Source organism: Macrobrachium rosenbergii, chromosome 29 (assembly GCF_040412425.1).
Source record: "Macrobrachium rosenbergii isolate ZJJX-2024 chromosome 29, ASM4041242v1, whole genome shotgun sequence".
NCBI classification, from domain to species: Eukaryota; Metazoa; Arthropoda; class Malacostraca; order Decapoda; family Palaemonidae; genus Macrobrachium; species Macrobrachium rosenbergii.
In genome coordinates, this window is record NC_089769.1 from 3,750,299 (window position 1) to 3,776,709 (window position 26,411).

General features: G+C 40.2%; 1 protein-coding gene across 1 annotated transcript in view; it reads right to left on the reverse strand.

The window, feature by feature from the left end:
* Positions 1 to 26,110, reverse strand: part of N (neurogenic locus Notch protein) — a 120,944-nt gene extending 94,834 nt beyond the window's left edge. Inside the window, exon 1 of the mRNA XM_067130820.1 lies at positions 25,911 to 26,110. Coding sequence (XP_066986921.1) covers positions 25,911 to 25,968 — 58 coding nt within the window. The 5' untranslated portion in view covers positions 25,969 to 26,110. The remainder of the gene's footprint in view (positions 1 to 25,910) is intronic.
* Positions 26,111 to 26,411: the final 301 nt, after the last annotated feature.

The window sequence follows — 26,411 nt, forward strand, 5'->3', positions numbered from 1 at the left end:
TGTGGAGTCATTACCAAAGTGTAGCACAGCTGACTTTACCGTTGCCGGAAGTAATTGAACGTTAGGAGCATCGTTTATCAGATCGCATAAAAAAATAACTAAATCCAGCCAACACTGTATCTTTAACGTATATGGTAAAAAGTACCAATTACTTAAAAAAAAAAATTGTGGAGAAACCAGGGGGTTCATAAAGGCCTCAGTTATCAAACATAAATAAAAAGTCTACAGTAAATGCGGTTTAATCGTATGGCAAATATCAACCAGACGAGTTAACCGAAGGTTATGTTCTTCCCAGGAGTAGAGAGCGTGAGAAACTGTTCGATTCACTCGCAAAACATGAAGAATAAAATGCCTTATCAATTGTACAGGGATTTCTAGTTTCCCCGCAAAACGGGATTTTAAAATTTTACATCAATAATTGGATTAACCGGTTGGTCGATGCCTTAGACTCTGCAGTACACAGGAAGTGTCTGCCTCTATCTGGATAAAAATAAAGGAAAAAAAAAACCTTAACCACAGTTCAAAGATGCCATCAAAACTTGGCCTTAGTCTGAAGACCTCGCTGACGTTCAGGCAACTCTCTCTCTCTCTCTCTCTCTCTCTCTCTCTCTCTCTCTCTCTCTCTCTCTCTCTCCCTCCGGGACAGGTGATGTATATATAATGACGCAGATGCACAACAAAGAAAAATGAAACTAAGGTGTTTCAGAATACTAAAAACGAAACTGGTCAGAATTTATAACCTGAGTTTCGTATTTTTTCTTTGTGATATATCTACACACATACATACTTGTAAGCAAGTTTCACCGATGAGTTTCTTGCAACAGAAGGAAAAGTATTATGATTTTCCGCAACATTATACAGTTGTCCTTTTATTAGGGAAAGCTTACAGGAGAGAAACTTTCTCTTTTTTGGGCATATAGAATATTCAGAAGCTTTCCCGACTACAAAAGCAACTCTCTAAACTTTCTATAAATTTTGCATCGTGAATGTAAACCAGGCAAGTTCACGATAGATCTTTCACATAAAAATATGCAGTGACATATGAAAGCAAAAGTTATCTTCATCATTAAAAACCATTTTTTTTTTTTTACGTAAGGACCAAATCAGGAACGAAGGACCGGAACAGAAAGTGTCCCGTTTTCTTTCAATAAAGCAGTTTTCCATTTTCTAAAACTTACGAAGGACAAGGTCTACTCTACGGTAGATCCTGGCATACACAGTAAACACTCAACAGTATCGAAGACCATACTCAATGCGACGCCTGTTTCAGTCAATCAATTAATCAATCACCAGTTAATCCACGTATTCTACTAATGCTCTCCCTGATAAAGGGATCGTGCTGACATTTTAGATAAAATTATTGACTGATTTTCAAGCGTGGATGCTAGATTTGTTACTATTCACAAAACAATGAAATCAGCTTCTAGCTACGCGCCAAGAATGCTCTGGGGTAATAATATAATAATGAACGATACATGTCCTAGTTTTACAAATTCAGGCTGTCAAGCCAACCACTGGGGTACTTCAGGCCATTCAGCGGTTAAGACAGTGCAAGAGTGGTTGGACAGCAAGATAAAAAAAGGTCCTGAAAATAAAGATGAAGTACAAGGTTCTAAACGTGTTACTGGGAGAACCCACGATTGCAATAAGAAACGATAGTTAGATAGGCTGGAGAGTAAAGAATAAAGAGAGGAATTGTGAATGGAGGTAAAATAAAATGCTAAATAATGGCTGGGGGTCGCAGGGACGCTGCAAATACTCTCTAGTAATGCGTACAGTGCACCACGTGAGGTGCACTGATAGCACTAACCCCCTACGGGATTTGAACAAAAAATCAATTGAAAAATGATCTAAAATGCACTTAATATCGTACGGATATTTAAAAAAAAAAAAATATTTAAACCACACCAAAACTATCGTACATCTAAAGTTATCCACCTTTTAGACGCATTAAGCAGCATATATTTATAAAAAAAAAAAAAAATTCCATAAAATATTTCCCGTGGGACAACCTTCAAAACGCCCAATCCATTATTCTAACTTTCAACGGCGATCCATATCGGAAAATCTCTACCCCAAAACAAACAAATAAAAATAATTTTATCAAAGTTAACAACAAAAATCCTTCGATAAAATCTTGCGATCGTCGAAATTGAAAGCAACGATTGACAAGCGGATAGGTGGAGTACACTGGACCTCGCAGGGAGGAGGAGGAGGAGGAGGAGGAGGAGGAGGAGGAGGAGGAGGAGGAGGAGGAGGAGAGGAGGAGGAGGAGGAGAGGAAGTCCTCCCTCCACTTTCAAGCTCGGTTTTACTATAAAACGCGGGACAACGTGAAGACAAGCCTGGTGTTCGATTCTCCCATAAATCTCGGAATCGGGTTTATAATGTATTCTGGTCTCTTTTAAAACGGGGTGACTCCCGCCTACCAATTTTATATAAATACTGAAACATTTATATAAATATATATATATATATATATATATGTTATATTTATGTGTATATATATATACAGTTTGTGTAGCCTCTGCATAAACCAATATTCACGGAGGCATAAGCGATCGGTTCAGAGTTCAAGTGAATGGTGAGCGTGAACTCTGTACGAGAATCAAAACAAATATAGCATGATTTGAAATTCGGGACGAAGTGTATGTGTATATATATATATATATATATATATATATATATATATATATATATATATATATATATATATATATATATATATATATATATATATATATATATATATATATATATATATATATATATATAATTAATTGTGGCTCTACTTTCTAATTTCATAAGATGAAAACAAAGAAACACTGATTTTAACATTATAGACATTATAAATCCCCTCTCAACGACCCAATAAATCTGATTTGAATGTGTGTGTGTGTATTTTTTTATATATACACACGCTGCGCGTATAAACGCCACTGCTCACGAGCGTCCACGCTACCTCCACCAATCCAAAACCCACGAGGAGGCTCGGATAGCCCATAATTCAACGGAATCATCCACCTACCATATGAAGCCTCATCCGATGCGAGCCATTATCATCCGTTATTAAAAAGCCAAAGAAGGCGCCGCCAGCAATTGCAGTAAATCAAAAGTAAGAGTCGCCATTCGCGGGAAAATTACATACAATACGAATCGGCCGTTGTATACCAAACCCTCCGTTGGAATGGAAAGGAAAATTATAGAGATTTCTTCGTCTTTGCGCGTCTAGACGATTTATTTGCGATTCCAGGATGTTTGTTTATTCGTTTTTTATTTAAATTAAGCCTATTTATCCGTGCGCATGCGCAGGTCGATGACTTCGTATATAAAAGAGCGAGGTTTGTTTTGCCGTAGGTACAAATACGGACATAATTCTCATTCTTCATCACTGTTTATCTACACGATTTTTTCATAATACCAAGATGTTTAGAATTTTTTTTTATCTTAATTAAACAACGGTTTTTCTTTCCTTTTTTTATATATGAGCAAAATTCTCAACAGACGTTATGCAGTCACTGGACTCTTAGCTTGCAATATCAACAGCAATGTTGTTGTTCTTAATGGAAAGAACAACGCCATTGCTGATTACATTGCAAAATCGTCTTTATACAAACACCGCTTATGGACGAAAGTACCCTGAGAGGGTTGTCCATTTTTTTTTTTTTAATTATTCTTGCATTTCGTCACCGCTTGCCGAAGGTGAGTGATTCGCCAAGCGTGATCAATAATATAAAGGTGACGCTTCAAATTGGCCGTAAAGGATTTCCGTCTTTTTAAAAGGAAAGGATAGTCTGTAATATTTCGAAAGGAGAAACAATAGGAAAACCTGGAAGAAGAAGAAGAAGAAGAAGAAGAAGAAGAAGAAGAAGAAGAAGAAGAAGATGAAGAAGAAGAAGGCGAAAGAATACCGAGTTAGCGGAATTCCTGTACTGCTTTGGGAAACAGTTTAAGAATTTGTTTTCCTTGGAAGGTAAGTGAGCCTGACGTCAGAGAATATCCTTACATCAGACACTAGGATGTGAAGGATATCACGACATCCGTGACATCTATCGACTCCTAATTGCCATTCAAAAATGAAAATCCTACATTGCGATCTTAGGGAAACTTCCTTTTTGTCCAGTGTTACGATCTTTGGAAAACTTTTCGTTCAGTGTTACAGTCTTAGGGAAACTTTTCGTCCAATGTTACGGTCTTGGGAAAACTTTTCGTCCAATGTTACGATCTTGGGGAAACTTTTCGTCCAATGTTACGATCTTGGGAAAACTTTTCGTCCGATGTTACGATCTTAGGAAAACTTTTCGTCCACTGTTACGATCTTGGAAAACTTTTCGTCCACTGTTACGATCTTGGGAAAACTTTTTTCGTCCAATGTTACGATCCTGGAAAAACTTTTAGTCCAATGTTACGATCTTGGGAAAACTTTTCGTCCAATGTTACGATCTTAGGAAAACCTCATTTCCATCCAACGCTGCAATCTTAGGATAAACACGCCCCCAAAAGAACAACCCTACACTGATGAAAGATCGAAACAGATTGATCTGAAAGTTCCTATAAATTTTCCGAGCCTGGAAAAAACAACAAACGCTCGGAAATTTGCCATAAACCGGCCGAGCGATGGGCGCATCTCGAAAACCCTCACTTTAGGGTGTCACCACGATTCCTTTACAAGCGTGAAAACGAAACCTCCCCTGTTTCTTTCGACCCAAAAAAAAACTCCCCCCCCCCACCCCCAAAAGGCATCACAGAAGGATGAGATTGACCCTTCCAAGGATGTGATGGCTTCGTCCTTCCACTTTGGAAGGGGGGGAAGAAAAACCTAACTGTTCACACCCTTCAATCATCCTGCAACGATTGAAGACCGATGTCTGTTATCTGAAAGTCTTCAAAAAAAAAAAAAAAAAAAAAGTTTGCATCGAGGATTCTGACATATTTCTGCCTTTTTCTTTCTGTTCGTTTAAAAGTGAGCGGAGGATAAAGAGTTCGGTGCGACGAATTGAGAGAGAGAGAGAGAGAGAGAGAGAGAGAGAGAGAGAGAGAGAGAGAGAGAGAGAGAGAGAGAGAGAGAGAGAGAGAGAGAAATATTAGTCAATTCATTATTGCTTCAAAATTCTAGGTCTGGCATAACTTTACCATTTGTTAATCACTAGCCACATTGGAATGTGTGAGAGAGAGAGAGAGAGAGAGAGAGAGAGAGAGAGAGAGAGAGAGAGAGAGAGAGAAATGTTAGTTAATTCATTATTGTTGAAAAATCTAGGTGTGAGAGAACAACATTTGTTAATCACTAGCCACATTGAGAGTGAGAGAGAGAGAGAGAGAGAGAGAGAGAGAGAGAGAGAATGTTAGTTAATTCATTATTGCTTGAAAAATCTAGGCTTGGCATAACTTTAACATTTGTTAATCACTAGCCACATTGGAATGTGTGTTGTGAGAGAGAGAGAGAGAGAGAGAGAGAGAGAGAGAGAGAGAGAGAGAGCAACCATTTTGGATTTCTCACATATCCAGACTAGATCTGCCCAACCACAGGCAAAGACTCACATTCTTTAGCGAGACTCAAGAGATTGCAAGCAAAGAATACATAAGAACCGACTTAATAAAGAATGGAAATCCTTCTCACCAAAGGATTACCAAAAGCACTAAAAACTCTCATATAGGGCTATACCAATGAAACTGAATGGTTTACCATACCAACCTTACCCTCAAATAATGTCAATGTCCTGGTAACCTTTTTTTTTTTTTTTTTTTTTTTTTTTTTTGCAGGACACGTCTTCCAACCTCAAAAAGAACCTTGAACTTGCAAGAAGGACAATGGCTAGGAATGGGAGCCTTTATGAAATCGAACCACTGTTGGGTATCACAGGGTAAGATTAGTCATATAGCCTAAACTCCGTGCCTTCTTAGGTCTGGGTACCTTCGATAATTCTCCACTACGCTGACCAATAGACGGAACTCCGTGCCCTCTTAGGTCTGGGTACCTTCGATGATTCTCCGCTGCGCTGACCAATAGACAATTACAGGGTAAGCCAAGGAGATTTAGAGGGTACTTCAGTAAGGAGTCAGGGTACAGCCGACTATCATAAAGAAACCTAATTACCTGACACTTTCCCCGGGGCGAAATCAAAAAATTATAGTTGCCCGATGAATAAGGATGGGCATCCAAGGTCGATTTACAAATGCGGAAAGGAAAAACAAACGACCTACTAAAAATGAGTTAGGGCAGACCCACTCGCTATTTGAAAGAACCAATAAAAATGTAACATTATCAAAGACTTTCCAGACTAAAAGTTGTGTAGATTCTCAATTCAATGGAGTCAACGTATTCACCTTAACTAGTATATTGGACAGCACTTCAGGTAAGAAAAGTAGACTGAAAATGCAGCCTTTTAGACTGAATATGGACACTACTACCTTATTTAAAAAAAAAAATTGTAGACAACATGATAGGGACTTGCAAACCGCTAAACATGGATTCTGCTTAGTTAAAAAAATTAACAATTTCAGACTGTTCAAAAATTATTCTGTTTAGTTAAAAATATTACAAAGTGTCTACTCAGCGGATTTTCAGGACAATCTAAAATATTTAAGGATTGCAGCCTGACAGCGAACTTCATACGTAAGCAAAAATCGTCAGTACTTAATAGATACTTTTATACACGAACCAACATCAGGTCTGTTCAATACTTGGTTGGGTTACCATCATCGAATGTCAGATGCAATTACAGCATCAGCTTCCACGAATATTGCTAAAACTTGTGTTGGGCCAAGAAGTACAGTGAGGGCAGAATTGAGTTACAATACGCGAAAGAGTGAAAATATATAAAAGGCTTAAGACAAACACATGCCTCCACGATTCTAGAAAACCTTTACAAACATTAAAATCTATATACACCTCAGACATGAAAGGCTGACCTTTAAAAAGATAAATTTCAAAAAATACCACTTACACAACCTCAGAGAGCAATCCGATGGGAGAGGAATAAGAGGAAAAGACAACACAAAAATATATATACATGTAAACCCACCTGTCAAATTTAAGACGGTGATTTTGACGAAAGAAAGCCTTATTTATTTTTAAGGGAGCCCTGACAAGGGGTGTTGCTGTCTGTGCGAGTGAGTTACCGCCCTCCTACTTTAAATTTCTCTCTCTCTCTGCTTTAGACTCTCTCTCTCTCTTTTTAATTGAAATTGACCAAATCTCTCTCTCTCTCTCATAAAAAAAAGTGTTTTAGACCTCTACGTATATGAATATGAAAAGAAGAAAAATTCACGAATTTTTAAACTGAAATTGACCAAATCTCTCTCTCTCTCTCTCTCCATAAAAAGTGCTTTAGACCTCTAGGTCTATAAATACGAAAAGAGGAATTCACGAATTTTTAAACAAAGTTACCAAATCTCTCTCTCTCTCAAATAAAGAAATAAATAAAGAAAAAGTTACTTTAGACTCCGTTTGTATGAATATCAAAAGAAGAAAAATTCATGAATTTTTAAAATGAAATTGACCAAATCTCTCTCTCTCTCTCTCCATAAAAGTGCTTTAGACCTCTAGGTTTATAAATACGAAAAGAGGAATTCACGAATTTTTAAACTGAAAGTTACCAAATCTCTCTCTTTCTCAATAAAGAAAAAGTGCATTACTCTTCTCCGTGTATGAATATGAAAAGAAGAAAAATTCACGAATTTTTAAAATGAAATTGACCAAATATCTCTCTCTCTCTCTCTCTCTCCATGCCTGGAAATACAAACCCTCTTTCAAGACAGCTAACTGTGTGGAGTTTACCTTTCTAATGATGGTTAATTAGCCTATCTGTGGTAGCCTCAGGACTCGAGTCTAAAACCCACTTCTCTTTCTAAGCAAGTGTAAAAGTAAAGAATTACTCTCTAAGCATATGCATAGGTGTATCCAGTGTCAGGTTACCTTTATGCAAAATGAATCCAGACATTCTAAGCAGAAATTTTTTTTCTAAACAGAAACCAGACGACTCAACGAACGAAAAATTGACGGACTCTAAGCACATGCATGTGTGTAGACTGAAACTCTAAACAATTGCTTATAAGCAAAGCCCTAATCGCTAAGCCCATGCCCAAAGGAGGGCTAAATCTCTAAGCACACGCACACACGAAGCCCAGAAGCCTCTAAGCAAACGTACTTGTGAAGACCAAATACCTGCTCACAGGCACATGTGAACCCAGGACCTCTAAACATTTATACAAGTGAAGCCCAGATCTCTAAGCACCTGTACATGTAAAGCCCAGATCTCTGAGCACCTGTACATGTAAAGCCCAGATATCTAAGCACTTGTGCGTATGAAAATCGATCTCTAAGCACTCGTACATGTGAAGCTCGATCTCTAAGCACCTGAACAAATTAAGACTGGTCTCTAAGCACCTCTTCATGTGAACCCTGATCGCTAAGCGCTTGCACATGCAAAGCCCAGATTTCTAAGCCCCTGAACAAATTAAGACTAGTCTCTAAGCACCTGTACCTGTGAAGCCCAGATTTCTAAGCACTTGTACATGCGAAGCCCACACTTCTAAGCACTTGTACGTGTGAGGCCCGGTCTCTAAGCAGATTCGCATGCGAAGCCCAGGTTTCTAAGCACTTGTACGTGTGAAGCCCGGTCTCTCAGCACATTAGCCAGTGAATGCTAAACCATCTCGCGGCTCATTTGCGCACGAGCAACGAAAGCGGGGTTCCGAAAGGCCGCACTTTTCAATGATCGTGAACGCTTGCGTAACTCAACGCCCAGGTCTGTATAGAACTCGGGGGAGGGGGCGAAAACAAGACAGGTCCGACAAATTACGTACAAATAAACAACGCAGGGAACCAGCGAATGTGAATGCGAGATGGTGTTTCGTTATTTACCAAACCGTTCCAAGGCTGAGACGTAAAGCGACTGTGTTTTGTTTTCTGCGGCGGATTTCTTACCCGTCGGAGGTGACTACGGCGCATGACTCGGTCTCCTAATCTGGGTCGGGACTTCCATACTAGAGCATATATATACATATACATACACTTTCATACTATAGAGAATTATATATATATATATATATATATATATATATATATATATATATATATATATATATATTGCATGCAATTTCCGAAAACCAAAACCACCCAATTAATACGTCCAATGAAAACTGAGGAATTTACCCCCACCAAAAGAACTGATATCTTCTAGGGCATTACGGTCGATCCTGGTTGCAATTCCTCAATTCCTGAAAATTACGGTCGATCCTGGTTGCAATTCCTCAATTCCTGAAAATCACGGTAGATCCTGGTTGCAATTCCTCAAAATTACGGTAGATCCTGGTTGCAATTCCTCAATTCCTGAAAATCACGGTAGATCCTGGTTGCAATTCCTCAATTCCTGAAAATTACGGTCGATCCTGGTTGCAATTCCTCAATTCCTGAGAATTACGGTAGATCCTGGTTGCAATTCCTCAATTCCTGAAAATGACCCTGGTTGCAATTCCTCAATTCCTGAAAATTACGGTAGATCCGGGTTGCAATTCCTCAATTCCTAAAAAATATAAATTTAGTCATCTGGCCTCAGTGACAATTCCGAGAACCTCCCTGAAGACTGAGAGTCGCCAACGCAGAGGCCAATTGCAGGAAGAAGGTATACGTGTGTGTGTGTGTGTGTGTGTGTGTGTGTGTGTGTGTGTGTGTGTGTGGCGTGCAAGTGGGCGGTGGTTAGAACATGGGCTGGGCCCTTACAGAATGGGCCCCGAGCGCGTCGTGACCCGCCGATGATAAGCTGCCCGCCTGCCGCCCCCGACTGCCCCATACCCCATCGGGTCACATCCCTTCCCTCTATGGCCGTACCTCCCTAGACTGACACTAGAGGCCACTGCCACTCCTCTCTCTCTCTCTCTCTCTCTCTCTCTGCTACAAGACCCCGAAACTCAAAAGTAGCCTACAACATTCAGCCACCCCACAACCGACTTCATAGAAGGTCTCTGAGAAACATCACAAAGGACCTGAGGTCGTTCTTACCAGTTGGGAATGGCGAGGAACTCTCGAAGGATGCCCTCACCAAGGTGTCTATCGTCGACGAAGTGTAGGAACCTCTACCAATGGATACAACAGACACACACACAGGAAATACGAGAGGAAAGTAGGAAAGTAGGAAAGTATACTCTATTCACTCCAGCGGTCAAATAACCTGAGACGACCTGGAAAAGTATCTAGTTTTGATAAAAACCAAATCCCCTCTGGAATATTTGCGGTCGGACGGCAGTCGAGAGTCTGACGAAGAGGGAGATAGGAAAAAAAAAAAAACACATACACTTGAAAGTTAAACAAACGGGTAAAACATACGTACATAGAAAAACAATACTGGAAAAAACTCTTGGAGCTCAAGAAAAAAAAACCGTAAAATATGACTTCAAGTAGATTAATAAAGAGACACCAAACTCTTGTCGCAGCCTACAAAACTAAACGAAGAATCAAAAACAAATTAAAAGCAAACGCTGGAAAGAAGTAAATCCATTCTTTAAAGAGAAATAAAACCTCAAAACCAACAAAACCTCCGAGAAAAGCGGGAATAAACCAAGGAGGAGAGAAAGACACTGCATGCCCCAACACCACCACCGCCGCCGCCGCCGCCGCCACCGTGATCATCATCATCATCATCCATCGTCGTTGGGTCTGCTGGCATACTACAGACCTCCAGGCGAAATTACAAGAACCCACCAGCACAGCAGCAACAGCAGCACAGCAGCAGCACAGCAGCAGCACAGCAGCAGCAGCAGCGGCCAGCTGGTGCTGAAAGTTTTTACAACCGCTCCTCGCTTCGAGTTGCTTTTGCATGCGAGGTTGATTTTTGCTCTTGCGCAACCCTTAAATGACCTGCTTGGATTGGAAAATGAGAGAGAGAGAGAGAGAGAGAGAGAGAGAGAGAGAGAGAGAGAGAGAGAGAGAGAGAGAGAGAGAGAGAACTGCAAATAAACGTTGCGTGGGTTACTGAGAAGGGATGTTTGGACTGGAAAATGAGAGAGAGAGAGAGAGAAGTAGAGCTGAAAATAAACGTTGAGTTGACATTAAGGGATGTTTGAATTGGAAAATGAGAGAGAGAGAGAGAGAGAGAGAGAGAGAGAGAGAGAGAGAGAGAGAGAGAGAGAGAGAGAGAGAGAGAGAAGCAGAACTGTAAGTAAACACTGTGCTGTCACCTGGGGATGGTAAATGGAGTCATTCTTCGAAAGCACTAAAAGACTCGAGAAACTTGCAAGAAAGAGGTAGCCAATCCACTCTCCATACTGTGAGAAAGCCGACTTAACAGAGGGAACAAAAAACCCTATTCAAAATCTTGTAAATTGGTAGAGGAATAAAATAGGTTCCAGCGACATCGCCCAATTACAGATCGACAAGCCAAAAACACAAATTCCAAATCGTTTTTACAGCAAAGGAGATTTTGAACAGAACAGAGATATGAAGGTCCTATAAATTAAGAATCAAATATATGAGAACAGCTCTTGGAGCCTGATTAAAACATCTAACGGGGCCCTTCTACCCCCCTTCCCTCCCTCCCCACAAATAAAAAACTCCCAAATGACCGAGAGAGAGAGAGAGAGAGAGAGAGAGAGAGAGAGAGAGAGAGAGAGAGAGAGAGAGAGATACAACATTGAACCTTCAACCAATCCTGTTCCAAGAACGCCCGCTGCGTGAAATAGCGTTTCCCAGACCAGGAGCTCAGTACGAAAGCTTAAAAAAAAAAAAAAAAAAACACTAACGACCATAAAAAAAAAAGATAAAAGAAAACAAAACAAATAAATATCAATTCGGGACGGATTAGAAACACCGACTGTTTCCCATTCATCTGAACGAAGGCCAACCAGAAGATTCGAAGTCTTTTTCGAAAATGCAAATGGGGGCAGGTCACGAACGTTCGCTGTCGAAACTCGTCAAAAATCCCATAACTTTTTTTCTCCAATTTATTTTTGCATAAAAATGTCCTTATTTGCGGAGGCCTAAAAGGAGGAAAAGAGGTGATGGACTTAACTACCAATTTTTCCTAAAAATAATTTTGCAGGTCCGACATTTTGGGGCATAAAAATGTCCCTATAACGTTTTCCTCAATTTATTTTATTCAATTATTTATTTATTTTTTTAATTACTTTTCCTCATTAATTTTTTATTTATTTTAATGTTTTTTTGTTTTTTTTCTGCAGACCCGACAGTTTGGAGCATAAAAATGTCCCTATTTGCAGAGTCCTAAAAGTAGGAAAAAATAGGTGATGTCTTACCTATAACTTTTTCCTCTCAATTTTAGAGCATAAAAATGTCCTTATTCTAAATATATATATTTTTTTATTTATTATATTATTTTTTTTATTATTTTTTTTTTTTTTTTTTGCAGACCCGACATTTTGGAACATAAAAATGTCCTTAATTGCAGAGGCCTAAAAGGAATAAAGAGACAATGGTCTCATAGAAACACGCCTGAAAAATCCAAGAAAGAATGTTTAAGGGCAGTGAGATCTACTCATCTGCGGAAAGACCTTAAACTTATGAAACAGACCTGCCCAAAACAAACTCCAATTCTAAAGGATCCCTTTCACACACACACACACACACACACACACATGGACTAAACGCGCAACATACTTTCAATCCATCAATCATCCGAGCAATCACCTCGACCCAAACACCCGCCGAAATTTAATTTCCGGTGGTACAGCAAGCAACCCCGTCGTGGTTGTTCATGTAGAGAACGGAGCATGTCAAATGGGACTGCCCTGCGAGGGAAAATGGTAATGATTAACATTCCATTTCCCATCGAAGGTGAGGCTGCGTGGCAATGCATCCATTCGACCGCCAGTCTCTTGCTTTCACGGGGGGGGGGGGAAACACCCCTATAATCGTGCACAGAGATAAATATTAAAAAAGAGAGAGAGAGAGAGAAATGACAAATATTAAAAAAAATGACAAATATTAGAGAGAGAGACGGGTGATAAATATTAAAAAGAGAGAGAGAGAGAGAGAGAGAGAGAGAGAGAGAGAGAGAGAGAGAGAGATCACGCGCTTGCAGGACCAGGGGTTATAAAACCAAACGGCCTTTGGAAATCGTCAACTCATCAACATGTCACAGAGAGAGAGACTGAGTGACGATTTTTGAGGATCAGACCCTTTGAAGTGGGTCATGGAAACCATTTATTCATTAGTTAAGCAAGCTATTCTGGAAAGATTCGTTTGTCAACCAAACAGATGTTGGAAGATGTATCTTAACCAAATAGATTTTGGAAGATATATTTCAACCAAAGAGATGTTGGAAAATATATCATAACCAAATAGATATTGGAAGGTATTTTTCAACCAAATAGATGTTGAAAGATAATTCTTAACCAAATAGATATTGGAAGATATTTTTCAACCAAATAGATGTTGAAAGATTTATCTTAACCAAATAGATATTGGAAGATATTTTTCAACCAAATAGATGTAGGAGGATATATCTTACCCAAATACATATTTGAAGTTATATCTCATCCAAATAGGTGTTGGAAGATACATCTTAACCAAACACATATTGGAAGATATATTTCAACCAAATAGATGTTGGAAGATATATCTTAACCAAATAGATATTGGGAGATATATTTCAACTAAATAGATACTGGAAGATATATTTCAACCGAATAGATACTTGAAGAGATATTTCAACCAAACCAATTAGATATTGGAAGATATATTTCAACCAAACAGATATTGGAAGATCTATTTCAACCAAACATATATTGAAAGATTTATGTCAACCAAATAGATATTGGAAGATATACCTTAACCAATAGATATTGGAAGATATTTTTCAACCAAATAGATTTTGGAAGATGTATTTCAACCAAACAGATATTGAAAGATTTATGTCAACCAAATAGATACTGGATAATAAGTTTCAGCCAAATAGAAAATAGAAGATATATATCAAATAAATTATCACATTATATATTTTAGCCAAACTGACACTGGAGGATATATTTCAACCAAACAGCCCAGATGCTGAAAGATATATTTCAATCGAACTAACACGACAACTTTTCATTTACTGAACGAAACTAAACAAAACAAAGGGTGTTCCCAGGACTAGCGGACATCTTGTCATCGAGTAACACCCACGTGGCTGTCACGTCCCACATTTACTGCTATTTTCCCGGATCCCAATCCCACCTCCTTGGAAAGGAAGACAGGCCACACTCCTTCTTCTTTCTTTCTTTCTATCTCCGGTTTTGGGAATTTTTCCCTAAGTCTGTTTTCCCTGAAATACAAGACCCTCCCTTTTCCAGAAGGTGATTTCTGAAATTTAGACAGCGAAAGCGGGAGTTGGAGTGGTTGGACAGCAAGGTAAAGAAATCCGGAAAAAATGCGATGAGGTACAATACAAGGACCTAAAGAGGAAACTTGAAGAAAACCCAACAGTTACGCTAAGTAACTGTTAGAGATGCTGGACAGCAAGACCGAAGAAAGGACGTGTGAATGGCGGTAAAGTAAAAGGCTAGAGTGGGTGCAGCTAGGCCTAGGCCGAAGGGTCGCTGTATACACTTTAGCAATGAGGTGCAGTGACGACGCCACTCCCCTACGAGATTTTCCAGAAGGTGGAACATTTGAACATTCTGAGGTTAATCTCAGACTATTATATCCTTATCTTTCATTAATATCATTCCTTCAGTATAGTCCTAACTCGAACCACCTGAAGAAATCGTGCGCGAGTTAAATTTAAAATCTCAAAACACCACGACATTAGAGCAGAGCAACCCGGCTCTATCAGGGTTCTAAAGTGGGATAACGTAAAGGAGATATTAGTGGCTTGTTGACTTTTCGAAAGAGCTGATAATGGCACATGCCGCTGCTCCGTTCTGGATTTTCTTATCTAATCGCTGATGCTGGTGACACATGGCACGAGTGAGCATGCGCGTGCGCCCTCTGTCGGAGGGATGCGGATCTACTAGTGCTACTTTACTTGAGCTAACAGTTTCAGGTGGAATGTTTGTACAACTGTAATACTTTGAGAGAGAGAGAGAGAGAGAGAGAGAGAGAGAGAGAGAGAGAGTTTATTTGATTTGACTTGATGAAATTAAGTTGTTGCGCCAAGCACTGGGCCACTTTCGGCCATTCATCGTTCAAGACAGTTGAAAAGAGTTGGAGCTTGAGTGCCTGGACAGCAAGATAAAAAGAGATCTAGATTAGGAAATGAAGTTGCAAAGATCTAAAGGTGGAGCTGGGAGAAAACTACACGGCTGCACAAAGATGCAACAACAATTTTCTGTAAAATGTTATAAGGAAACTCCCGCACCAGACGCTTCAAGCTAGGCATATACGCACACACAAAATACCCCAAGCCTGTAAGATATACAGTACAGTTGAAGTTTGCGTGTGTGTGTATGTGTATGTGTGTGTGTGTACGGAGAGACAGGACGCGTATAAATCCACAGTCTACCGCACGTGCAAAGGATCTGTCTAAAAGACACGACAGAGACATCACCACGTGTTGAGGAAGAAGAGAAAAGATCCTTTTAAAGGGTCGGCTTCCCTACTTTCCCTCCCAGATCTCCCAACGGTCGGATTGTCCAGTAAAAGGAAGGAGACAGATGAGGAGAGGGAAATGGCAGAGGAAGAGGAAGAGGAGGAGGTGGGGAAAGTGGATGGAGAAGAGGGATGGGAGGGGGGGGAGAGAGGTAAGGGGAAGAAAAGGCCAGCTGTGTAGATCTTGAACTGTGATTTAAAAAGTTTTATAAAAGGGACCGCGAAGGTGCCTTTACAAATGGGCGATTCTTGCGATTAAAAGATATTACCGAGACCTACATCCATCAAGTTTGTGCCCATTCCTGGACGCAGATAAAGGAATTTATTCTCAAAAATATTTATGTTGTATCTTCTTAACTGATTTAACCTGCGGTGAAGTTAAATCAAAAACAAATATGAAACTGTCTATGCAATAAACAATGGACAAAGATAAACCGCATTTTGCGCGTTTTGCATTTGACACAACAAAAGACGGAATCCTTTCTCAGATACACGGTACCAGGGACTAAATTCGCTTCAAGTATACATACAAAAGAAAAAAACAAGTCAGAAAGCCTTATCAGCAACATAAGCAAAGCTATTGGTGGTCTCAATTGTCGCTGGAGAGTAAACGCTCTCTCTCTCTCTCTCTCTCTCTCTCTCTCTCTCTCTCTCTCTCTCTGAAAACAAGTTCCTTATCAGCAATAGTTGTTCTTGCCCACAGTGTTTTTCTCTTTATTTCTCCTTCTTCTTCTTTTTGGATGCCCTTTCAGAGACCCTCAGAAGAGTAGGCTGATAAGGACCCTGATTAGATTAATCAGATATACTCGTACACATTTACTCAGTCGTTGAAGAGGAATTCTATTATCTAACGTTGCAGTCACAATGAACAGTTATGAAATAATAATAATAATAATAATAATAATAATAATAATAATAATAATAACTTCGATTCTACTCACTGTAGATACAGTCAAACATCGATGTTCATATCAATATATATATATATATATATATATATATATATATATATATATACATATACACACACAACTTATATCACGAGAATTACACCATGGTATAAAATATAAACGGCATAGGCCTATAGCCACGGGGAAACTAAAAAAACGGAGTACATGATCTTTCGCCTTAACTCCATGATATTTTCAAGCAATTTCCTTGTGGCGTTGTACTGTTTACAAACACACACACACACACATATATAAACTAACTTTGAAATTCACATTCTCTTCAGAACAACTCTCTCGCTATCTCCGCCACATCTGTAGACCTATACTTGCTTCCGTAAGCCTAAGAACACAACCATTTAATCACCAGCGAATTGAATAATTCGCACTGAACGAGCTCCCCCTTCCCCCACCCCTACCCCACCCAATGTCAACACCCTCCCCCTTTTCTACAACCCCTTGCCCCCACCAGCTGCATGTGACAAACAACAGTAGCGAGAGAGAAGAATCTGTGACATAATATATTCGTGTGACGACAGCGAAAGCCCCTTGGTGTAAAGGCAGCTGTCATTTGGCATCTGGGCCAATTCGGTTATTTGAGGCGCCATCTAATGGCAGCAATATTCATTAGGAAAGAGAAAATGGAATAAGCTATGAAAAGACGACGTCTCGTCAGTCATCCTCGGTAATTGGGGGAAAGGTTTGTAGCCGTCTTCCGGACGTTACATTGGGGTTTCTAGATCGACATCTCTCAGAATTTCTCACGAATACAGTACATCAGAAATAGTACGAATATCTTAAAAGTTAAAGTAAAACAACAACTATTCGCTACTCAAATTATAATATCTCGTTCTCAAACTAATAAAAAAAGGTTGGTCTAAATCATTTAGTACCGTTTTTCCTTCCCCAGCAGTTACAGCAAAAAAAGAAAATAAAAACGACTTATACAATTCTCAAGAATACATCACCCAGGAATACAAAAAAAAAAGGCCAAGATAATGACAATAACGTTGAATTACAGCCTTAACATGAACAACTAGCGGAAATGGATGCTGGCGCACCGGAAGACTTCTTTAAGCAACGTACTCGGATCGAATAACAAGACTGGGAAGGCAAGATGCCTGCCTCTCTCTCTCTCTCTCTCTCTCTCTCTCTCTCTCTCTCTCTCTCTCTTGTGAGGAAGTCAGGGCGATAAGAGGACTGCCTCTTTCCTAATGTTGTAAACTTTACGGTATATTCTTTAGGCTGACAATGCAACAGGTAGGCTGACGACTGAAAAAGGGTAAAAAGTAGAATCTGACATTTGTTTGAATAAGAAAAGTCTTTTTTATTATCTTAGTGATAATCTACAGCCAGGTAGATTTTCTACGCCTTTTTACTGATTACGAGCTGGAATGCCCCAAAAATTACGGATTCCAGAATGCCCCAAAAATTGGCGATCCTCAAGCATGACCCAAAAATTTGAGGCCCGAACAAATTGGCCCCCAAAATTCGAGGTCCTAGTGAATGTTCCCAAAAACTGAGAACATTAAATCCTGCATTCTAGAACTTCCTGAAAACTCTGTAGTCAAATAAAAAAAAAGTAAAACAAAATACGTCTAATTCAGATTCGGAATAACTCCGGAATTAAGAAACGGAATACACGCTCATTACCGAATTTATTCTAGACTCGTTCAACGAATAAACGCCCCAATTTCGCCTCGTTAGAAAGAAAGAAAATTGAACAATTACCCAGTTTCGTACACGAACATCTAAATAGTGTTTTGAGAAAATCCTCACCATACAATACAATGACAGCCCAAAAAATGTTTGAAGGAGAGAGAGAGAGAGAGAGAGAGAGAGAGAGAGAGAGAGAGAGAGAGAGAGAGAGAGAGAGAGCTTGATTTTCAAGTCAGTGTCTCCTGAGAGCTTGTTCCCTATGAATAGGGATTAATATAATATAATAATAATAATAATGCATCTACTTTGCCTTTCTCTCTCTCTCGCTACGGTGGAGCGTGATAATGATAAAAAACCTAATAAAGATTACGCAAAACGCTGATAACACGGGAGATAGATAATGGCTGCGATGGACAGACTCGAAGGATAGTAATATTCCCCAGACTAACGTCAGAGGGGAACGCGCGAAGAACAAAGAACAGGCAGGAACATTTGGGGCTGTTCTTCGCGAGGAGAATAAGGTGGATGGATTGTATTCAGGACAAAAAGGGCATTTAAATCCATCCAAAACCCTGCATGGGATTACACAAATAACCCTTTGTCTGTCTAAAATCCTGCTATTCCTCAAAGTAGGCAAGTAGTGCCGTCATTGCACCGCACGTGGTGCATTGCAGGCATTACCACGGTCTAGGCCGTGGGCATTACTAAATGGCGTCTATAGTGTCCATTCGGCCCGTAACTGCATCCACTTTTTAATCTTTTTAAAATTTTTTTTTCTAGAGAACAAAATCTATTTTTTCAAGTCTTCATATCTTTCAGTTTCAGATTATCCTAGTTTTTCTCCTTATTTACTCCAAACAAAGTCCTTTTTGGAAATTCACAAGCAAAGAGAATGACCAAAGTGCCCCCCAATGGTTGGCTTTATAACCGAATTTTCACGAATCAACAGAATCCTGCTACAGGATATACAAATAATTGAATAACAACGTGCTTGAATCGCTCAAATTCTGAATCGCTAACATTACCTCCTGCTCTTCTAAGCACAACGAAAAACGCTTAGATGACAATGTTCAGTCCCCAGTGCTTCGGCTTATCTACTCGATCTAATGATTCATTCCATAAATCACTTCGAGCAACGGTCAAACAGCCACCTTGCTATACCTGCTCTCCCTCGCCACGCTTGCTCGCTATCACTTGCAACGAATAAGCTCATTCTCCCCTCCCACCACCACCCCATTTTTTCTATCCACTCAATAAACAAAAGTGAGTCATGGACTGACAGTAGACCTAACTCAGATCACAAACCCTTTTTTGTATGTATATATATATGTCTGGCTACACCAAAGGAGATTCTTCATAGCAGTACCGTAATAACATGCAACAATCATTAACAACTCACAACATTACTATAGCCAGATACAGTCACATTAGCAATACTTGAAAGCCTCCAGCGAGTGACTGAAACACACACTCATTAAGATCGTCAAAATTTCCTTTGAAGAAAGCTAATTCGGCCAAAGTCCGTGGAAGATGAGAATTTCCGAAATTTCACTAAGAGTCCCAGAAACGTAGAAATATTTAGCTATATACACGAGGTCAGTCTACTAAATCGAGTTATAGGTCCTGTCGACCTATACCTATAATAATTTTGATTTTATGAAATTTAGGCTGTCAAGCCCTCGGTCTAGACCGTGATTAAGCCAACCACTGTGATACTTTAGGCCATTCAGCGCCTTAAGACAGTGAAAAGTGAGAGTTGGAGTGGTTGGACAGCAAGATAAAGATAAAAAAAAAAACAAGGGAAGTTAAATACAAGGATCTAATGGTGGAAATGTAACAAAACTTCACAGCTGCAAAATAAAGTTAACAGTTTGAGAGGATGGACAGCAAGACTGAAGAAAGGAAGTGGGAACTGGGGTAAAGTACAAGACTAAAATGTTTGTGCAGTTAGTGGCCGAAGGAACGTTGCAAACACCCTTCGGCAATGCCTACAGTGCACCACTTAAGATACAATGACGACACAACCTCCACTACCCATTACGAAGTCTGCAAATCTATACGAAATTCGAAACCGAACAATTATTGCTAAAACAAACGTTTTTCGACAGTTCATTCAACACAGTTGACAGGAGACCTTTTCGCGGTATAATCCCGAGAGGGAGCTGAGAATGATATCCGGCGTTGCGTAATATCATCAAGAACTGATTGACAACCCAAGCAATGGAGATAAAGACCCTATCTCTCATCTGAACGGCTATAGTAGCTTGCAAACTGGGACTTGTGTGCGAAAAGATCTCTCTCTCTCTCTCTCTCTCTCACACACACACACACACACACACACACACACACACACACACACACACACACACACACAGAGAAAACATGTTGGATTTAGAACATGTCTTATCCAAACAAAGATACAAAACACTATTCACAATGACCAAGGCTAAAGAGAGAGAGAGAGAGAGAGAGAGAGAGAGAGAGAGAGAGAGAGAGAGAGAGAGAGAGAGAGAGAGGGGGCTAGGCCTATTTCTATTTAATGAAACGCAGTACGATCCATACAGAGAATACTAAAAGAAATCAATAATCAATTAAAAACATCATCCTTCCAAGACGATTAGAGAGAGAGAGAGAGAGAGAGAGAGAGAGAGAGAGAGAGAGAGAGACTATCGAAGCCATTCAAAAGCGTCCGTTCTGTTCACACGAGACTTTATAAAGAAAAAGAAAAAAGTGCCCTGACCCTCCAGAAAGGAGCCACCTGCATCCAATAAGACACCTGATAACTGGATATTTGGAACCAAGATCCTCTTTCCCAACGTATTGTTGTCAGTCCCCCCCCCCAACAAAAACTCCCCCTTGGAAGACTCCACTACACAATGATAATTACTGACTTCCTTCGATGTAGTCCTGGGAATGGCCATCGAAGTGGAGATAAGGCGAAGCTGTTCGAGATGTCGTCGCCCGGACAAAATCTCGATGTGAAAAAGATACTTGACGCGGATTTCATGTTAAGAGGGACAACGCTGATTAGTATTAGATAGGGGGGTGGGTTTTCGTAGTCTCTAAATTAAGAAGCATAGAAGATAAACCTCATAAGTTATTTGTATATTTCCTAAGATACAAACCTAAGGATCCATAAATGTACCTACACGCGCAAGGCGAGCTTCGGCCGTCAACTTAAAACAAAATCCTATCGCTCTGACCTGACCTCGCATAGGTCTACCCCTTCTACCGTGATCTCAGCCGTCGGCGCGTCCGGTTTCAAAAAGTACTTTACAATCTGCAAATACAATCTTTAATTCAGTCCCTGAGGCCATATCCGTAACACTCACAAAACATTCATCAGGGATAAGCGGAAACTTTGTACAGGATCGAAATTCGCAGATTGCTCAACCGGCTACAAACATATCCGTTTCGCATTTCCTTCGAAAAGGAGAATGGAGATGACACATTCGACGGAGTCTCCATTCTTTAAAACCCTCGCTGCGTTGCTATGTGAATCGGATGCTATACGCAAGGTTACGCAAGCCTTAAAGGGACCGGAAACGGCGTAAGAAGAGAAGAATGCGTCTGCTCTTGTTCGGCTCAAGGAACAATTCCAGCGGAGGGGCATACGCAAGGGCGTGGGCAGGACCATTCAATTCTTAGCAATGGGGAAAGGGGTACCGCAGGGCGCGGTGCTTGGATTTATGGGACACGATAGCGGAAGCGCCTTGTTTAACGTATATTTAGAAAGTACTGTAGGTCTACAGAGAAGGCGCGTGAAATGTAGATTTATCTAGGCCTATATGACTTTGGTTTCATTAAATCAAGCTTTAATTCCGTAAATTCATTATATTTAACCTCACTGATTTCAACTGTCTAAACTTTTTGAAGCTCCCTGTAAGGGAGTCCCGTCGGCCCACAGATGAAACCCCTTTCATTCCTTTTACTATACCTCCGTTCAGCGCTGAATGCCTTCATAGGTCCCAGCGCTTGAACCTTTGGACTCAATTTTGCATTCCAGTTCCAAACTACATTAAAGCTACACGAATGATATAGGCCTATATAACCCATTTCTTCAGTCATGACCTTCAATTCATACGGCTGGCCTAGTCCATAAACGCCATTTTAAAATCTCTCGCGTCTCGCTCGAATAAAACACACATAAACCAAACGAATGTCTTTACGTAATACTGCACCAAAACTAGAACATTTCCAAAAGGCGTTAAGTTTCAAGAGAGATAAAACAAACATCCGTTTATCATAGACACCCTTTTCGCAAAGACATGCTGTCGCATCAGAGGTTTCAAATGTAAACACGAGATTACCCTCGCCATACGCCACCTTATCGTGTATCTTCTCAGACCAGAACAAAGGACACGGCTGTTAAATAAAGAATAAAAGTCAAGCCTGACGGCGATAAGCTTTATCAGTCACTAGAGAACAAGGTATGCGTGGATTAGTACGATTGAGTGAGTGGGGGTTTGGCGAGGTCTTTAAATCACGAAGAGATGGATGGAAAATGTGAAAAGTGAACGGTAATTACGAACAGGAATGAAATAAGGGACTCAAAATATGAAAAGTACTTTGAAATCTGAGAGGAGGCAGGTATTCCTATCTTGTGGCATGGCAGAAACCTCAATTGATTGGGGAACAAGTGAGGGCCGATATATACATTTGCATAATAAACTGCTGTGCAATTCGATGTACAGATACGTTGTAACTTTTCTCTCAGAATTAAACATAGCCTATGTACAGAAATAACTACCTCACTGAAACAAAAAACCACTGAAAAATAATGCAATAGAGGACCTCGGCAGTAATTCCAAACATTCCTGAATTCCAGCTTAGCATATAGCCACATACTCTCCTCAACACGTCTTTGCGTTAATTGACTGCATAGTATTACCTTGCACCTGCTCCATATTTCATTTCTTTCATTAAAAGGCACAATAATTCTGACTCATAATAATTTTATCCAAACGCTGTTCATTTTTGTTCCTCATGAGTTGGCGAGATAATGAATTAACGGCCACCAATGAGAGAGCCTTTCCGTTCCTCTCACGTTCAGGGTGCGGAGCCATTTTCCCAGCAGTATTAAGGACAACATGCTCGGATGTTAAAAAGCTGTATATAGTAGCTAGTTTCTCATGTGCCTTCACTTCCACAAATCTCCACTCATCTCTAGCTTCCCGTCAAAATTGTCAAAAATAAAAAAACGACGACTTGAATGGACTGGATATCCTCTCTCTCAGCGCGCGGAAATATGGAACAGACTACTGATATCGATACAAAGTTAAATCGCGAGGAGTTTTAAAATTAGCTATCTTGATAGCTTTGTCAACAAACTCAACTGAAAACACGTCCTGTGATTGTTGTGACGGATTCCTAGATATAAAACTTGATAAGAGGTTGAGCCTTAAGAATAGGACTTGGAAATGAAACGGGGGTTAAGTTGAACTATCATCTAGCATCGAATTTTGTCAACAGATGAACTAACGCAAGGAACGTACCTAATCTTTTTTTTTTTTTTAAATGAGCAGTTTAACTGTTCTACTTCTAGATCCAAGCCAGCAGGATCAAGTAGTTTGAATATGACACAAAAGAATGCTGAAATGAAGTTTGATTTGTGAATCGTGGTCCAATAAATTGGGCGTAAATGAGATGGAACTTGGTTACTATAACAAAAAAAAAAATCCCGATAGTACTGAGTCCGTAGACTAATTTCCACAAGATATAAAATAAAATTAAAATTTTTCCAGGAAAATATTTTTATAAACTTTGCATTACCTAACTCTTATTTCATGACAGAACAATAAGGAAAATTTTGACACTCCTGCACTGAATTTAATAAAAACAAATAACTTTACATTATATTTTTCAACAAGACACAGGCAACTTGATAAAAATACATTAAAACCATTTTCGGGATGAAAATGACTGAACTCCTAATGAGTACCCAAAGCACAGTATCCTTTAAAGGTATCAGATTTCACGCACTTCCGCTAAAAAGTTCGTTACGAAAGAGCGTATATATGGGAGAGAGTGAGAGCGAGAGAGAGAGAAAGAGAGAGAGGGTTACGGCCAGGAACAGATGGATCCTGGTTTCCTCCAACACGCCGGAAGAGGCTGCTGGTAACGTCAGGCAGCTTATGCGTTCGTACTCGAGGAAAACAGTAGCACAAGGCACGTTGGACGCGATTCACGGCCCAGAACTCTATTAAACATTGCAATGCACGTTCATCCCCTCCCCCTGCATACACGTTCGCCAGAATGTACAATTTATCGGGAGTTTTAAATTTCAAACAGATTGGCGCGGGCCACGTGTTGTAGGTGGCGCGTGCAAGCATTCCCACATAATTCATTGACGTCTAGTATCCCGTGCGTATTCCAGGGAGGTAGAGTTTACGCAGATATAACAATATTATACGTCTAGTTTCGCTCCAGCGTCGTCAGCGGCTTCACGAATGGCGATACTACGGAAAGAGACGAATTTATTTATTGTACCAAGCGACAAAGTCGACCATAAGCAACTTTGCCGTATAGCAGCTGTCCCTGTTGGTTCTACTCAGGGCTGCCAATATGCTGCGCTCCACCACGTAGTCCATATCTACCCCGTTAGCTCAGAGATGTGCTAGGAAACCACATACCAGATTTATTCACAACTCAAAATAATTTTCAAAAGGAACAAAATTTCATATTTTGCATTCAGTAAATAATTAGCCGTCCATGGGAAAATTTGAATCGGTGGGGTTGGTACGCCCGGTAACCATATGGTAAGGTAGCATCACGTCCCGGGAAAATTCAAACTCGCAAGACTGAATTATCGGCGTCTTTCGATATTACTCCGCTATAGCGTCACAAACGCCGAAAACCACGAAGAATGGACCACCGAAAACAGGAGAAATGGCATCAGATCGCGATGAAATAGCGAAATGAAGAGTGGCCGAATGAGTAAAGCGCGCGGGACTCCCAACAAAGAGCCGAGAGCAGCCGCAGGCGATCCTGAAGGAATGCCGCTCTCTGGGTCTCGCAGGATCCACAGCTAGGACCCTCCTCCTACCCTCTCCTTCCCCGTCACTCCCCCCTTGCCCCCAACCTTTCTCATACACACAGACACACACGAACAGGGCACACACACACACACATTGTTGGCATTTAAAAGCCTGTTACCACGATGTCACCATAACGCTTTTCTGATTGGCTGACCAAACGCTCACGCAGTCATTTCAAACATAAAATCGATCAAATTAGCCTTTCGAAATAACTACAAGTCGCGCTGTATGCATCTATAAATCCTACGAAATCTATATAAAGCCCTTGCAACTCTGAACAAAGCTTGCTGATAGGCTGGAGATTCTCGTAGCCGTAACAGAAGATAAATGAGGTGCTTGATAAGATTATATTCAGTTGAGATGCTGGCTGCTGACATCGACGAGCGACTTTTAGGTTTGTCCTGTAAAATGTCAAACTGATCTTGCACAAGATGGAGGTACAGATCTTGCCAAAAGGGAGTCCAGCTCAAATTGAGGTACTGGAAAAAAAAAACTATTTTCTGGTTGGTCCGCAAAGATCAAAATTTCAACCAAACTACAACATTTTCCTTGTACAAATTTCACTGACGCTTCAACACACCCAAATAACATTACTCCAGCTAGTGGGAATAATGACAGTCCTCTTCTAATTACACATTCCGTAAATTACAAACGCAAAATACGATAAATACAAATAAATAAAGTTCACAAAACACGACAACTTGTTGCAGACGCGCTGAGAAAGTCCCCTGCCAGGGGTACTTACCATGAGTATAGGCAACAAGGCATACCAATGCCCACAGTATGCCCGCTTGCACCTGCATCTTGCGGGAAATGGAATAAATTTCAGCTAGAATACATCAGGATAAAACTCTCCACCACACTACGCACAAGAGGGACAAATGTTCGTCATTCCGTTTGTTTTGATACACTGGTGCTCACTACGTCAATTCACAACTCACACTGGTAGGTATGACCACTCGACCACTTGTCTGCATTTTGGCCCCGCCCACTCGAGTATTCCTCCGCTGGGTAGCGGTACTGAAGTGTCTCGGGTTTTATTATTTATGCAGGGATATCTTCAAAAATGGTCTTGAAGAGCATTTGATACTTAACGAGGAATAAACACGACTTGCCTTCGAGTAGTGTAACGTGGAGTGGAAGAAGAATTAATCAAGTTTGCCAGCGATGCCAAGCGGTACTACTTGGTGTCAAGGGTTAAGAAGCTCCGCCCATTCATGAGAGTCGCCTAATCAGAGACCTTATT